We start from the raw sequence: 16,646 nt of genomic DNA, 5'->3' as shown, positions 1-16,646 counted from the left end.
TCAAAGAATTCTGAGATCCACTCTAGGAGAAAAGGAATTACAAGAGTTGAAATTTGTTCCTAAGTCAAGACTTGGTAAAAAAGAGGCTTCAACAAGCCAAGATTCACCAAGCGTGGAAGATCTCACTCATCTATTTCAGACTCCACCACCTCAATGACTAGCGCAAGGAGCAGCTCGTGTAAGTAATCAACAAGGACCTATTCAAATAGCAGCACTAGCAATTGTTCAGCAACAACCAGCTCAAGCAATGACCGCTTGGCATCCAACAAATGCTTCTCCTCTCACGACATTCACTACTTATCATGATATGCCTAAGAACCCGGAACATTTTTGTTCCAAATTCTAAGTCAATGATGTCAACCACCTTGTTGATGAGCATATCAAAGTTCATGCGGAACGGGTCAGAGGATCCTATGTGGCAATGCAAGGCATGTGAAACCATTTGGTTGGCAAGCAGTCAGTTAGATAAAGGCTACAAGTTGAGGGCATTTCCTACAGCGTTACGGGGAATAGCCATTGACTGGTTCTCAGAACCAAAACAGAAACACATGAAATTGTGGGATAGCTTGAAGAAGGCATTCCAGGAGGAATTTAAAATCCTAGGGGACGACAATGAAATTGTTGTTGAAATCTACAATACCAAACAAAGGAAACATGAGAATGTACAGGCATGCAATCATAGGCTCAAGGAGTTGTTGGGTAAGATGGAGAACCAGCCAATCGACGGGTTGAAGAAAAGGTAGTTCATCAAGGGATTGATCCCCTCACTATGCAAGAAGATGAAAGTAGTGCCTTTGTCCTTGTACGCCAGTGCTTACAATCGAGCGATGGACATCGAAAGTGAAAACAATACATCCTCCCAAGGGAAGTGGAAGACCGACGATGACAAAAGCACTAAAGATAACAGCGATGAAGAATCCAAAACGGTAGAAGAAGGCATACAATGCACTCCTCGGGAGGGGATGGTTGATTACTGCCAAGGCGAATCATAATTGGAAGCAAAACACACACCAGGTCGAGAGTGACAAGAGGTAGTACATCATCGACCTGAGGAACTAGGCAATGGGTGAAGAATTGGCATCTTTCGACTCAAGGTTCGAGGGTGGAGATTTTGGGATGGAGGAAGGACGGAAAAAAATGGAACCTAATGACGAATGGGTGCTTAACTAGAAGATTGCTCTAAAGATGAGACGAGTTCGCTAAATGGACTATTCCACTAGAAAAAGGAGGACTATGAAATATTTTCACCAACATGTAGTTTTCTTGAAGCTACAAATCTTGATGAAGAGAAATCAATGAAAGCATGTATAGTTATGGACGATACATCTGACAATATGGATATGGAAAATGAAAAGAAAAATATAATAGAGTCAATAAAAATTAAAAAATGTCGATGAGTGAAATTTTTTAAAAAGGGAGTTATGAAAGTGCCCAAAATAAAAGGTAATGTGGAGCGCAAATTAGAAAATATTAAAAAGTATGGAAGAGAGATAAAGTAAAAATTAGAAGTGAAAAACATAAGGGCGAGAATTAAAAGATTAAAAATTTTGCACCCTTGGCCACAGTATCATTTTTGGCGAGAGCATATTTTTTATGTGCAACAGAAGAGATATAATTCATTCTTGGTAAGGAGGGCATGACAGCATTTGGCGGACAACACTTTAAGAGCTTGGCAATGGCATCCCCTGACCCTCACGCCGTACGAAAAGGATTCAAATGCAAGACCATATGCCACAAACAAAGGGATACTTGGCCATATGAGAGCAGTTCATATGGAGAGAGGGATACTTGGCCATATGAGAGCAGTCCATATGGAGAGAGGGATACTTGGCCGTATGAGAGCAGTCCACACGGAGATAGGGATACTTGGCCGTATGAGAGCATTGAACCATACAAGGAAAAAATTTGCAAGTCGTACGTGAGCAAGGCAATACAGCCATACAAAAAGGAGGAACACACATCAAACATTAGAGAGGAAGTAACCCGTACGAAAGGAAGGACCACATGTCATACGGGGGAGTGGAAAGAAGTAAGCCATACAAAGGAGATGAAGTACCATCCAAGCTCGACAATTCATACACAAGGGAACAATTCATACACCATTCGTAAGGAGTATACCATACGAGCGAAAACCGTACATAGGGAGAAGCAACCAGCCAAGCATGAAAACAAGCAACCTATATGGCAAACAAAAAGCGCACATGAGCAATCCGTACAAAGGTGAAAAAGGTTGAAAGAACACGCCGTATGTGGAAGAAGATGAAGTGCCAAGTGAGTCATACATGAGGAAGCCATACAGAAGAAAGAGGTGGTCGTACGTGAGAAGTGCACCATACGCACTAGAGGGGAGGAGGTTGTACAAAGAACAATTAACCAAGTCGTACGTCAATTCCGGGCTGCACATGAGGAAAAGTTGCAAGTCGTACATGGAGGCGCCACTTGCACCGTACGGGATAGACCCTACCAAACAACAAGTTGTAACAACTTTTGGGTCGTACATCGTACAGTCATCTCAATGCCATCCTTTCGTATGTCTTAAGCATATAATGGAATGACATGACGCCTTGAAATATCACTGGAGAGTATGACTTGAACATAATTTTGATATGAAATGTCGATTTTTTGGCTTCATCAACATTGCTTCTGGCATCTTAAAAAACCAAAAAAATGATGTGCACCATGGAGTTTCGTGTGGTTCTGAAGGTCTAAATTTGGTGTTGGTGATGAGGGTTTCGCCCCTTGACCCCACCCTGTATCATGATAGGGAGGGCACCCAAGGTGCTGCCTCGAAACCTAGCTGGGGGCGCTGCCCCAAACCCCCATTTGATTTGGCGAGTACACTACAAGTTGGGGTTGTCCAATATAAGTCATTGTGTACACACTCATTAGTTTTCCCGAATATTACTTGATACATACTTGTCATCTAGAAAACGACTTTTTCTTTTGGGGGGGATGATATAATCGGCATAAAATGTTTATTGTTATGTTCGATAATATTGGTTATCTACCAATGTATTAATTGTTTGTATTAAGTGGGTTGTCACTCTCGGGATTAATGTGTTGATTGTGTTCCTCTTGGCAACCATCAAGTCCTTTAAATATGTTGTGTATCATCAAGGAAGGTGGTAGGATATAGTCAAATGAATTGTAATCCTTGGTTAACCATCACTAGTCTTCTTCTCTATAATAATTTCAAGTGCAAATAAAGATATATTTTACTCCTGTGTCTAGTATGCATTGTTATTTGTATTATTACATCCTATATTTAATTTATCAAATATAGCGATAAAGAAGGATAATCAAATATAGTGGTAAACAAGGATATAGAGAAAACTACCTTTAGGTGTCATTTTGGGCATATCGAGTTTCTGGTAATGCCCTTTGGGTTAACAAATGCTCTAGCCACTTTCCAAAGTTGCATGAATCAAGTGTTCAGGAAGCAATTGAGGAAATTTGTTTTGATATTTTTCGATGACATCTTGATTTTCAGGACTTGGGAGGAACATGAGGAGATATTGAGCATTCTAGAGAGTGGGTTTCTTTATGCGAAGGAGTCAAAATGTGATTTTGGAATGACAAAGCTCCTTTATCTTGGTCACATCATTAGTGCAGAGGGGATAAGAGTAGATCCTAAGAAGGTTAAGGCTATTATGGAATGGCCTACTCCTACAAATCTCACACAGCTCAAATGATTCTTTGGGCTTTGTGGGTTCTATGGGAGGTTTGTTAAGGGGTTTCCTCAGGCAACTACACTACTTGCGGATTTAACTAAAAAGGGAGCGTTCATGTGATCTAATTCAGCACAAAAGAGTTTTGAGCACTTAAACAGGTAATGTCTACATGTCTTGTATTAGCCATACCAAACTTCTCCAAACCTTTGGAGTTAGAGTGTGATGCTTCAGGTGAGGGGATAGGAGCAATGTTGATGCAAGATAAACATCCCACCACATTTGAGAGTAGGAAGTTAAGAGAGGTGGAGGGGAGTTATTTAGTTTATGACAGGGAGATGTTGGCCATCATGCATGCCTTGGCCAAGTTCATATCATACTTGGTTGGGGGCAAATTTATCATCAAGATGGACCATAACAGCATTAAATACTTCATGAATCAAAAGGACCTCAATGACGAGCAGCAGAAGTGGGTCAGTAGCGAGCATGACTTTGACATTGTTTATGTCAAGGGGAAGAAGAATATAGTTGTTGATGGACTTTCTAGGAGACCTCATATATGTTCTCTCGTGGAGATTTCAGCTGATTCGAGAGAACTAATTGCATCTGAATATGCCAAAGATCAATGGGCAGCAGGGATTATGTAAGGCACAACACATGATGACAAGTATACCTTGGTTAATGAGTTGATCATGTATAAGGACAAGGTCTATTTGGTGCCTTCTTCACAGTTTAAGATAAAGATTTTGAGGACTTTTCATGATACACCCATGGCTGACCACCCAAGTTTCTTTAAGACTTATAGGCAGATTCACGGAGATTCACTTGGAGAAGACTTAAGAATGAAGTCCTTGAGTACATTACAGAGTGTTCAATTCTGCCAACAAAATAAGAATGAGCATACATTTCCAACTGGTCTACTTCAGCCATTGCTCATTTCTAATCAGAAATGGGAATGCATCGCAATGGATTTTATTACAAGGCTGCCTAAGGTTCAGGGCAAAGATAGTATTTATGTGATGGTTGACCGATTCACAACATTTGCTAACTTTTTCACTATCTCAGCTACATAGACAACCGTACATGTAGCTGATTTGTTTTTCAAAGAGATCTTCATACTGCATGGGCTGCCCAAGAGCATTGTTAGTGATAGGGACAGCAAGTTTTTGAGTATCTTTTGCCAAGATCTCTTCAAATTGAGTAGGATTGAGCTCACTCCTAGTATGAGCTACCACCCATAAATAGATGGACAAACAAAAATAGTTAATAGATAGTGGAAGGGTACCTAAGGAACTATGTTTCTGAATAGTAGAGAACATGGATTAGGTGGCTGTACTTAGGTGAGTATTGTTACAACACCACCTACCATATGTCTATCAAGATGACCCCCTTTATGGCTTTGTATGGATATGAGGCTCCCAACTTCATGGATCTTCTATTTGGGGACATCAAAGTGCCTAAGGCAAAGGACTTGTTACAAGAGAGTCGAGGCATCATGAAAACATTGAAGGAGAACCTGCACAAAGCACAGAATCAACAGAAGTTGTATGCTGATCAGCAGTGGGTAGAGCGCAACTTTGAGGTTGGAGACATGATATATTTAAGATTGCAGCCGTACAGACAATCTACTCTAAAAAAGAGTGGAGCAATGAAGCTGAAGCCAAGATTTTAAGGACCTTTCAGAGTTAACAGGAGGGTTGGGGAGGTTGCCTACGAGCTTGAGCTACCAGCTAATAGCTGAGTACACAATGTTTTCCACGTATCCAAGCTCAAGAAGGCACTTGAACACCATGCGTTGCCCTCATCTATGTTACCACCATTGGATGAAGAGGGGAAGCTAATCTTGATACCTGAAGCTATTATTGACTTCAAAGAGTGAGTTCTTCGAAAGCAGGTCTTCACGTAGTATTTGATCAAATGGAAGGATTTGCCATTATAGGATGCAACGTAAGAAAGTGAACAGAGTTTACAGCATCCAGAGCTGAAATTGCTTGAGGGCAAGCAATTTTGGGAAGGGCGGATTGTAATGTCCAAGGCCTAACCAGTCAACGGGGTGAACCATTAGCCTAGTAAGTTGAGTTCACACAAGCTAACGGGTAAGTGAATAAGGAGATTTGGAGGCATTCTAATTGGCTTCAGGCATAATTTTATATTTTATGTGGTCCAGGACTTAAAATTTTAAATAACATAAGGTCTTAAGTGAAAATTAAAATATTTCATTTATTTTATTTAAATATTATAAAGTTAAGTCATTTGAGGGTCCCATCATCATAAGTTGTAATGTCCCTCTTCCTAAATTACTCTATTCTTCCCTAGATTACAATTCTTCAGCTATCAAGAGGGTTTTAGGAAGGGAATCTCCTTATCTCCTTGGTAGGGATAACCTGCAATACAAGTTAGAGGATAATCTTCTGATTACAATACATTAATGGTTGTCAATTACAAATCAGTTCTGATAATATAAATAAAAAGAAAAATAAAAAAATTAATTATGATTTACAAATTAGGAAAGACTATAATTAAAAGAATTACTATAATGAAACTTAAATAATTTTACAAACAGCACTGTAATGTAAAAATCAGAAGTCCTAGAGCATAACTATAAGAATTATAATTGTCTTGATCGGGTGCCTTAGCAGCAGTTCTCCCTAATCAAGCCATTTGATGAGGGTGCCTTAATAACGGTTCTTCCTCTGTCTGAGAGGGTGCCTTAACAGCGGTTCTCCCTCTGTCTGAGAGGGTGCCTTAACAGCGGTTCTCCCTCAAGAGACAATATTCAGTAGTATCCAAGATAAGATTTATAAATATAGATCAATCAAATGGCAGGAAGTATCAGTATTGGTCATAAATATGCAACATATTAACACTGTAAACATGCAGATATTATCATGCCTCATATTACCATACAATGCATCTAAAATCTACTATATATCATTCATAGAATTCTTACTGATTTGAGAGTCTCTGGCTGAGTGTATCCGTGGCATGACATAGGCCTTCCTTATTACTTGCTTCCTCCGTACCTCTTCCCATGTCCACTGGAAGGTATTTATCCTTCCCATCATGGATGGAGAGTCACGTATCTCCAGCCACGTCTATTGGTGGCAGCGACCCCTTTGAAAGGTCGCTGCCCCTCTTAATCGGTATCATGCTTTATCAGGGAAAGTAACAATAATAGTCATGCCTTTCCAATAATCGATCAATATACATTTAAACAGTCGATTAGTATCCAATGTAATTAATAATAATTTAATCAGTCAAATTAGTTATTGTTTAATGCCATCATTAGGAATACGTTCAAAAACTCTTCTATAAGGGTATAAGGGAATATTATTGCCTGTGACTTAATAACAGTTCTGATCTGTTCTAATCAACCTTAAATATCAGATTTAATTAATAAATTAATATCAATCTCAGATTCAAATATCAGATTTGATAAATTAATATCGATTTTAGATTAGGATATCAATTCATCAGTAATTTATATTAAATTTTAACTAATCAATTTATGTCAGCTTTAAATGATCATTAGTTGAGATGAATGTTGTTAAACACTAACATGTGGAATAATATGGGATATGACAATAATAATATGGGGGATATGACATAAGTTGTTTCTAAAAAGGGGGCTCCTAGGGGTGAGCGCCCAATCTAGGGAGTCATAAGGTGATTTAATTAATAAATTAAAAGGAGAAACCAAAAGGTGGCATCTAACCTAGGAGACATACGGGTTTTAATAAATTTAAAATGACTCTGGAGGCTTTCTTCTGGGTCAGAGAGGACGAAACCCCTCGCAGATGACGTCTTCTATGCTATAGAGAGATACAGTCTGGGAGATCTAAGGTTATTCTCCTACAGGCAACACATGGGTTCAACAGAATAACTAAATCATTCAATAACAGGGCTGTTGCATATTTGTAGAAGCTGATTGGGCAGGTTTTGAAGGGTTTGGCCAGACCAAATTGGGCTGTTAGGGACTGCAAACATCATTCCATTGGCAATTGGCCCTCAGAATGGATGATGTGGTGCCCAGATCTGGGAGTTTGCAGGTCTGATTTTATTACAGCAGTGGTCTCCAGTCAACAACTTTTTTCTGGGTATGTTTGTCTTTGATATGTAAAGGTTTTTATGTACTAGGTAGCTGTTGTACTGAAGAAGAAACCATTATTTTGATTGACATCTAAATCTGGAATTTTCTGCTGTAATCTTGCATGATATTTACATTGTTTTCAGAATTTGTATTTGCTGCTATTTGTTATTGTTTCCAGCTAAATCATTAAACAAAAAGAGAAAAAAACAACGAACCCAATCTGCACCTTCTGTCTAGTCTGGAAGATCACACTAAAAAAAATAACATAGTATTTTTAATTAAAAAGAACAACAAGGCAGCATATTAAATAGGATTTCATATTAGATGTCCCTTTGGGATTTGAACTTGAGTCTCCACATTGAGAAGTCGGTGCTTTGACCCAAAGAAACAATAGTCTGCGAAAAATCACGATTATACCCGATTAATCCTAGAGCCAGCCAATTTATTCCCCGAAAAAATCCCAATTCATGGAAAAATTGTTGACCAATTGTTGACCAATGGTTGACCCAATTTTCAACAATTTTTTGCATTTAAATCGAGTTAAAATCATGTTAAAACCCAAAAAAATGGCAAAAAAAAGTTTTAAAAATCATTGTAAAAACTTGCAAAACCCTTATAAAACTCATGAAATTACTAAATTTCTCAGAAATAGGGCCGATCCAAGACGGAATCAGAGTCGATGTGGAATCAACGTTGAAACAGTTTGTTATTTGGTCCCTTAGTTTTCTTTCCGACCTCTGAAAATCCCTAATTAAAGGAGTGAGAGGAGCAATGGCAGTCATCAACCAAATTTGAAAGGGCCTCAATCATCCTAAATCATCTAGAGCATATGAGATAGTGTTGAAGCAGCTGGCAAATTTGCTCTAAATTGTGGCTTTGATATGACTCAAGCTCTCTGCACACCCCGCCCCATGGATTCTGCTGCGAAAAAGTATATAATTAATATTGTACACCAGCTCAGCTTTAAAATTAATACTATTATGCACTATTATAGAACCACTATAGTTTATAATTAATACTATAAAGTAGTTTTAAAATTTAAACTATTATAGACTATGAATATATATTAACACTTATATAATAAACTATAAATTAAAAATAATGTAAAATTTATAATGTACATATTTAATTTTTAATATAATATATAATTTATATTTTTTTTTTATGGAGGAAACTCAGGTTTTTAGCTTGGTCTGGTCTGATCCCAGAGAGACCACTTACAAAGGATATCTTCCCACGAGGCCATTTTCGGGGGTCATCATTCCCCACACTTCACTTGTTCAAACCCACAAGCTCAACAGCTTAACGAAGGCAAAAGGCTTGCGAGCTCAATGGCTCAATGGGGGTTTGAACCTTGGTGGCTGCCTCACCAATGGAGTGTTTCTACCACAACACTAAACATCCAAAGACAAATAATATATATAGATATAGATAGATGATTTTTAATTTATAATTGATATAATTAATTTTTGCTCAAGCAAAGACATACAATTCATTATGTGAGCAATATATCCAAAGTGCTCCCTGAAATAAATCTGAATGACAAAAAACAAGCTTACATGTAATAAAACAGCCTCCAACGCATAATCATTAAAATTTGTCTCTACCTAAAATAGTAGTTGCAAGCTAGGTATTGCCAAAACCAATGGCTTGCTAATCTTTTGGTTCAACTAAACAAATGCCTTTTGTTGAATTCTACCCCATATAAAAGACTTGCCAATTGCCATCAGGGAATATTAAGCATTGCAACCGTGGAATATGATTTGATAAGCTTTCTCAAATATTGAACTACCCCTAGAAAACTCCTTTCCTCAATCACAATGAAAGTCTTGAATCACTTCAAAATGGCTTCCACTTTTACTAAATTCCTGACAATAGCTGGATCACTGTCTGATAAATTTTGATCTCAGCTACTTCATAGACTAGCTAATCTTTGATCTCACCCTTAGACAGCTATTTGGTGTATTTGGTGACTGCCCTTTTAAAAAGTTAACTGAATATTTGCCTATGTAATCAGCAATATGAATATAAACAACAAAAAACTATTTTCTAAAATTCATGTGTTAAACTCTATTTTATTTGCTCTCCATATCTCTATGCTATGGAAATACCCTTAAGTTTAAAGAAAAAGTAGGTTTGTGTCTATTTTTCTACAATTTTTTACGATTTTTTTAAATCCAATTTTTAACCCATTTTTTCAAAAAATCTTAGACTTTTGATTTGCCAATTTTTACCCCAAATGATTTTTGCTTCTATGATATAAAGCAATGCAATTGTGGAATATGATTTGATAAGCTTTTTGAATTAACCCTACAAAACTCCTTGCCTCAATCACAATGAAATTCTTCAATCACTTCAAAATGGCTTCCACTTTTACTAAATTCCTAACAGTAGCTGGATTGCTGTCTGTTAAGTTTTGATCTCAATTACTTCATAGACTTGGCTAATATTTGATCTAAGACTTAGACAACTATTCGGTGTATTTGGTGACTGCCCTCTTAAAAAGTTAACTGAATATTTGCCTATGTAATCAGCAATATGAATATAAACAGCAAAAAATTATTTTCTACAATTCAGGGATTAAACTCTATTTTATTTGCTCTATTATCTCTATGCTATGGAAATGCCCTTAAGTTTTTTAAAAAAATAGCTTTTGTCTCTTACTCTACAGTTTTTTATGTTTTCTTAAATCCAATTTTTCCCCGATTTTTGCCGATTTTTTCAAAAAAAATCTTATACCTTTGGTTTGCCGATTTTTGCTGCCATGCTTTGACCAATTAAGCTTCACCCATTGGATTAGTTTCCTTCTTTGATGTCAACTATATGGAAAAAAAACTAAGGTAGATGATGATGATGCAGAAGCTATTTTGTTGAATAGCATGCCTTTTAGCTATGGCAATATTGTGTTCAAATTGAATAAAAGAGATGTTACTCTAGAAGATATAATCTCTACCTTGATTAATGAAGGAGCCAAGAAAAATGATTCAACTATAGTAGAAACTGCAATGCTTGTCAAAAACAAATTTAATTGTTCGTTTAAATCCAATTCTTCTCTTCAAAGGGAAATCAATTTTACAAGAACAGAATTCTGTGCTACTATTGCAAGAAAAAGGGACACGTTATTATGAATTGTATTCAACATGTCAAGGATTTCCTTGATAGCAAGTTAAATGCAGATAAAGAATTGGTTGCAGAAACCAACATGGGCTCATATGCAAATGATCATACAGTCAACACAAACCCATATGCAAAGGTCAAAGAATGGCAGCAATACGGTCAACACAAACCCATATACAAAGATCAAAGAATGGCAGAAATTGTGTGGAAAGGAGCAGAAATTGTGTGGAAAGGATTCCAAACAATGGAAACAACCATACAAAAAGGATTCTGCACAATTAACACGATTTCAAAGAATGGCAGCAGTATTATTAACGAGGATTTGAAAAACACCAGGTGTATAAGGACATTTGATAGTACAATATCTGAAGGTAACGCTATGGCATGTAGTAGCACAGCAGGTGGTAGCTTCACAACCAACCATACATTGTGAGGTTAATATTTTAGCAGCCATTCTTATGAGGTCATTTTCAAGATCATACTTCACCTTCCATGATTATATGTGATTTCTCCTCAGACCCCAAATTCTCTCTTACAGTAGTCAGTTATTTGTACTTCATGTTGGCTACACCCCTGAACTTATCATCAAGCTTCAGTTTGGCAACCTTTTAATCTATTTACTCTGGAGGGTAAGATGAATGTGACCTGGAAGGTTTAGAAGAACCTGTATACCTTCTGTTGCTCGTCTCAAACCACATTCTCTCTTTATATCTACATTGTCTCTATACAACTGTAGCCACACAGTACACTAGAAGACCTTGTAATCTTCCATTTGCTAATGAATGAGGCCACTATTTGAATTCATCAGTGAACCTTCTTCACCATTCAGCTCTGTTGCACCTGGATCAAGATCGTCTTCTTCAAAGTCTGAAACAAAACAATTAGACAAGGTTGGCTCCTTGCTAATTGACTGACATTTGAGGTCAATCTCATATTTTTTACCTTCAAACTCTATGGAAAGCATATTCTTCATCCAATTATGATCTGCCTTTGACGTTATCAGCCAGTCATGACGCACCAATGACCATTAAGTTCAACATGAATGGCATCCAAATAGTACTTTATATGCCAGAAGTACACCCAAAACTTTAATACCAGCAGCCACACTACAAATTGGAAAATCAGAGGCCAAATGGTTAGTTTCCCAAGCTTCTGTCATGGCTCCTCAAACATATGCTCTTTAGCTTCTATCCATAATGGTGTTAGTAAGCATTGTATCCACGACAATTCACTTTCATCCAAGGTTCATCAACAAGAGCAAGTACCATGTTAGGTCCGACAATCTTCCCTACTGTGTAAAGGCACTTGCTCTTGGTCAAGGCTGTCCTCGGGTACCGATGTGGTAGGAGAAACTGCATTCATGTCAAGAACACCTTTTAGAAATTTTACTGCTGTCAACAGTATGTTCACAAGAGGTGTCTTGCAATCTTCTAACCCAACACAAGTGGCCTTATTAATGCATTTGCATATTCATGAAAGAAGTCCTACACTGTTCTGATTGATGGGAAAATCTCAAGCAAAATATCCCCACTGGCTGCACTTGAAACATTACACAATCTGATTCCTCAAGTGTCATGCCAGATTCAGCTACCCCAACTGTAATTGTTCTAACGTCTATTATCAGTTCTCTGGATTTTGTATCCACTAGAGATTGCTCCTTTACTACTTTGATTGTTTTGAGCTTGAACAATATTGTGGTTGTCGCAGATAGTTCACAATAGGTAATGAGTACCTGCGCGGTCTAGTTCTTCAAGCAAAACAGAGACCCATGGAGGACCTTGCTAGGCAACATGAGCCAACGATTCAAAATGTTGTAGTGTGACCCAGTTAGCAACAATGGGAGTTGAAACTACTAGGACTATCAAGGGTAAACTCTAGGACACAAGTGGCTTTGAGACTTGGAGTTGCAAAATATGAAAGGATTCATCAAAAAGCACCATGGTATAAACAATTTCATGCACCAATCCAACAGGTACTATTGCACTCTCAACTATATAATTCTTGCTTTTAAAAGAGTGGTGCCATCTCACAATTACATATACAACATGTAACACTGCCATCTATTCTTCCCTCGTTCCCAGCAGTCCCAATGCTTAGTTTCTTTCAAGATTTATCTACAATCAAAGAAAAAACATCAAATATTTTTTCCGTGACCTGGCTAGGTCTTTTCAGGTTTTGTATGAATCGCCTGTTCCTTCTAGATTGTGCCTTACTTTCAGCCTTAGTTTCTTGAAACAAAAAGGCTCTCACCATCAAATTAATTTATTTTTCCAAATTTGCATTGCAAAATTGCAAATTTCCTCTAATGTTTTCCCCCTGTGATCTCCAAGTTATCAGCCATATTACCATAATGGCTGAATCTGCAGGAAAAACCTTTTTCCTCGTGGGTGTTTTGTGTGTGATCACTCCCGAACCACCATTTTGTCCCACGAGAAATCAATAGCCACATCACTCACTAGACTACGACTACAAGTAATTTTTGGAACTTGGAAAGAATGATAAGCCCTTGCAAAACAAGATTATTGTTATAAATCTTGTTTGTCTTATCCCCCAATATGAAATTTGTTCAAATTTCAAATTTTTTTTAGAAAATATCCTGTTTTTCCAGCCCAAGTTTTGAAAAGGTTAAAAAATAAAAGACAAACTATTTCTGCCTTCCAACTGCAAAATATTTGCCTTCATCTTGTTGTTTTCTATCCAACTTGGTGCTTTTGAAATTTTGGATGTAAAAATCATGAAAGTTGCTGGAAATTTTAACTTTTACGGATTTAGAGGAATTGTCACATTTTCCTCAGCGTGGCCAGAAAGGTCACACAATAGGCATGTCCCACACAAGCTTTTTTTCCTACTGTGTGAAACACTCCCAATTCTAAATAATAATCTCTGGATTTTTCTTTGTGAACGAAGCATATATTCCTGATCCGCGCACCCAGAATGAATAAAATACAAGTTTGAGGAGGTAAGCTAATATAGCCAGAAAAACTGTTGTCTAGTATTTCTAATAAAGAAAATATAAACAGACTCTGCTCTATGACTATGAAGTAGAGTCAAACCAATAACAATCCAAGATTCAAAGGCAGCATCAAGAAACAGGCATGTAGTAAATAGAATGGGAATAATTCATAAATATTTAATCATCAAAATTACTATTATGAAAACAATGAACTATAGCCCACCCTTAAGTTTAAGTGAAACTATAACTTATCTCCAACCAAGTGATTTTTAACTCCAAACTAAAAGCCGTACAAATTTTGAATTGAATTTATTTTATACAAACCAAGGCTCAGTCACAAAGCCCACAAACCAAAGATGTGCAAGTTTTGAATAATAGTCACTGTTAAGAAAAAGAGTTTGGGGTAGTAAATTTGCAATTTGGGGATACATTTTTCTAAATCTATTTTACACAATCTTTCTCAAAAAAATAAAAATAATCCGTGTTCTTTAAACACTATGGATTGCAGAAGCTACAAATTCTCTACTGTATATTTTGTAAAGTTAAAAAGTCCTCTTGCTACTACAAAGGGATCTCGTCATGCCCAGAGTAAATTCAGAATCTACATTTCAGAAAACATTTTCTCAATCGCAATTTTACTCCCACTAGCTTAGTAATTTAAGCAACATGGATTAGGAAAGCTTAAAGGCTCTGCTATATATTTTTTAAAACTAAAAAATCTCATTGCTCCTACAAGAGGCTCTGGTACACCCAGCACGCATGCTGGCTAGGCTGTGACCGAAAAAAATTACATTTATTAATGTTGAAGAAATTCAAATTGAATAACAAACCACTTTCTATTCGTCTGCAGGCCTAAAAGAAAAAGAAAAAAGTACAGAAAAAAAGCAACTGATATCCTACCAAAATGTAGCCTCATCGACAGTGCTAACATAGGCACCCCCACCAATACCTAACCCCAGCAGCGCCCCTGTCAGCAATCGCCCCTGTCATTTCCACAAACATTCCAAACTCAAAACCCACATATTCAAATAAGCCAGATACAGATGGCGAAAAAAATCGAAACCGTAAATTGTTCTGTACCCATGTTAAGCGGTATTTTGGAGGCAAAATGCGTTTAACTGCTTCTTGAGCCGAAGAAGATGCTTTAGTTGAGTACGCATTGCGCCATAACAGAGCTGCGCTGCGTATTCTCCAAGCCATTTTTAGCTGCGCAGAACCTTTAAAACCCACCCTGTTTTTATTTTTGCTGTGGGTGGCTTAACAATGGAATTATTGCTCTCAGTTTGTACAGAATGATGATCATTGCCTAAGATTAACATGGTAATTCGTAGCCATTGCCTTTATTTTGTGCTTCTGCATTCCTCCTTCGTGGGGTTTTGGGTTTAAGTGCGCTGGTATATTTTAAAAAGATCCATAAAATTTATGCATGTTTAGAATTCATTTTTAACAGGGAACGATCGCATGCATGTCTAGTAGCTTTTTATTTAAGAGTTTAAATTGGTTGAGTGACTAACAATTTTTCCACTCCAATTAATAACAGTATATGTTTGGGAAAAGAATTTTTTCTCTATGGTTGTGTGTTGGACTTGTATTTGTCTATTTAGGCTTAGAATCAGGAACTTGTAAGAAAATGGTTATTTTTTATTATTTCATTTCAAACAAAATTGTTATAATATCTTCTAAAATGATCAATTTGCATAAAAATTATTTAATTAATTATATTTGTATAAATATAATAAGAATTATTAGTTATTTTTTAAATGGAGTGCAGATAAGAGTGTGGATGGAAACTATTAACTGTAGTTTCCGTAGAAGAAAAATATTTTTTTTATGAATACATGTGTCAGTTTGTATTAATTAATGCTAGTAGATTTCCACAATCTATTGACTATATATGTGTTGCTTCTAGATTTTGATTGTGTGAGTGTTTTCTACATCAACGTTTCAGATCACACTTTGTGATCCATCATTAGGATGATGATGAATCATGGAGCGTGATCTGAAATGTTGTGATGATGGTTCACGAAGTGTGACCGAAACATTGATGCAAAAAACACTCACACAATCAAATCCAGAAGCAGCACATATACAGTTTCTATTAATTTAAAAATATTGAGTAGTGTTGCATATGCAATAAATATAATTTTGTTGGGAAATGGCAAGTGAATCTCATTCATAGTCCTTATATCTATTAGGTAAGTGTGCACTAGTTTTAGGTGTCACCCCCTCAATACGACAGGTTTTGTTTGTGGAAGAAAAACAAGAACCTCTCTTTTACTAGGCATTAATGGGGTTTTGATAAAAGATGTGGATGTCTAAATTCGATGTCTCTTCTTGGTCAAAGAAGGTTTGGGTTGAAAATATTTTAGTGAGTTTTTTTCCCAATAACTATTTTGCAATAATTATTTTCTCTATGTCCTTCTCATAAAATGCCCTTAGAAAGACTTTTATGAGTTCAAAGGCAATGTGACTGATGTGAAAATTATATTCTCCTATGGCACCCTTTCTTTTTATACATTTGAGGTATGGATTATATTATGTGGTCTTCTTTTGGATTATAGAAGCCTTAAATAGCTTTCTTCAATCGGAAAAGGTTTAGGGGAGCTTGTCAAGTTAGATCCATCCTCAAAATTAGATCATGCAAAATACATTCACATTAAAATAGGAATAGATTTGGATATCTCACTCCCCAAAAATATTTGTAAACATTCATTTAATGTCCCTTTATATAAGAACATGAATATGAGAAATCTACCTTTTAAATTATATTCTTTTTGTGGCCTTGGTCACTTGACCAAAGAATGTTCAAATACGAACA

The 16,646-nt window shown here is 36.7% G+C and overlaps 1 protein-coding gene across 1 annotated transcript in view; it reads right to left on the bottom strand.

The window, feature by feature from the left end:
* The window catches only part of LOC131051235 (dihydroorotate dehydrogenase (quinone), mitochondrial), a 126,184-nt gene extending 110,902 nt beyond the window's left edge, over positions 1 to 15,282 (bottom strand). The window contains exons 1-2 of the mRNA XM_057985652.2: positions 14,909 to 15,282; positions 14,729 to 14,811 (exon numbers count right to left, since the gene is read on the bottom strand). Coding sequence (XP_057841635.1) covers positions 14,729 to 14,811; positions 14,909 to 15,028 — 203 coding nt within the window. The 5' untranslated portion in view covers positions 15,029 to 15,282. The remainder of the gene's footprint in view (positions 1 to 14,728; positions 14,812 to 14,908) is intronic.
* Positions 15,283 to 16,646: the final 1,364 nt, after the last annotated feature.

This window comes from Cryptomeria japonica, chromosome 6 (genome assembly GCF_030272615.1).
Source record: "Cryptomeria japonica chromosome 6, Sugi_1.0, whole genome shotgun sequence".
Taxonomy (NCBI): Eukaryota; Viridiplantae; Streptophyta; class Pinopsida; order Cupressales; family Cupressaceae; genus Cryptomeria; species Cryptomeria japonica.
The sequence above is the reverse complement of the archived record's forward strand: the minus strand, read 5'-3'. Positions and strand labels throughout refer to the sequence as shown.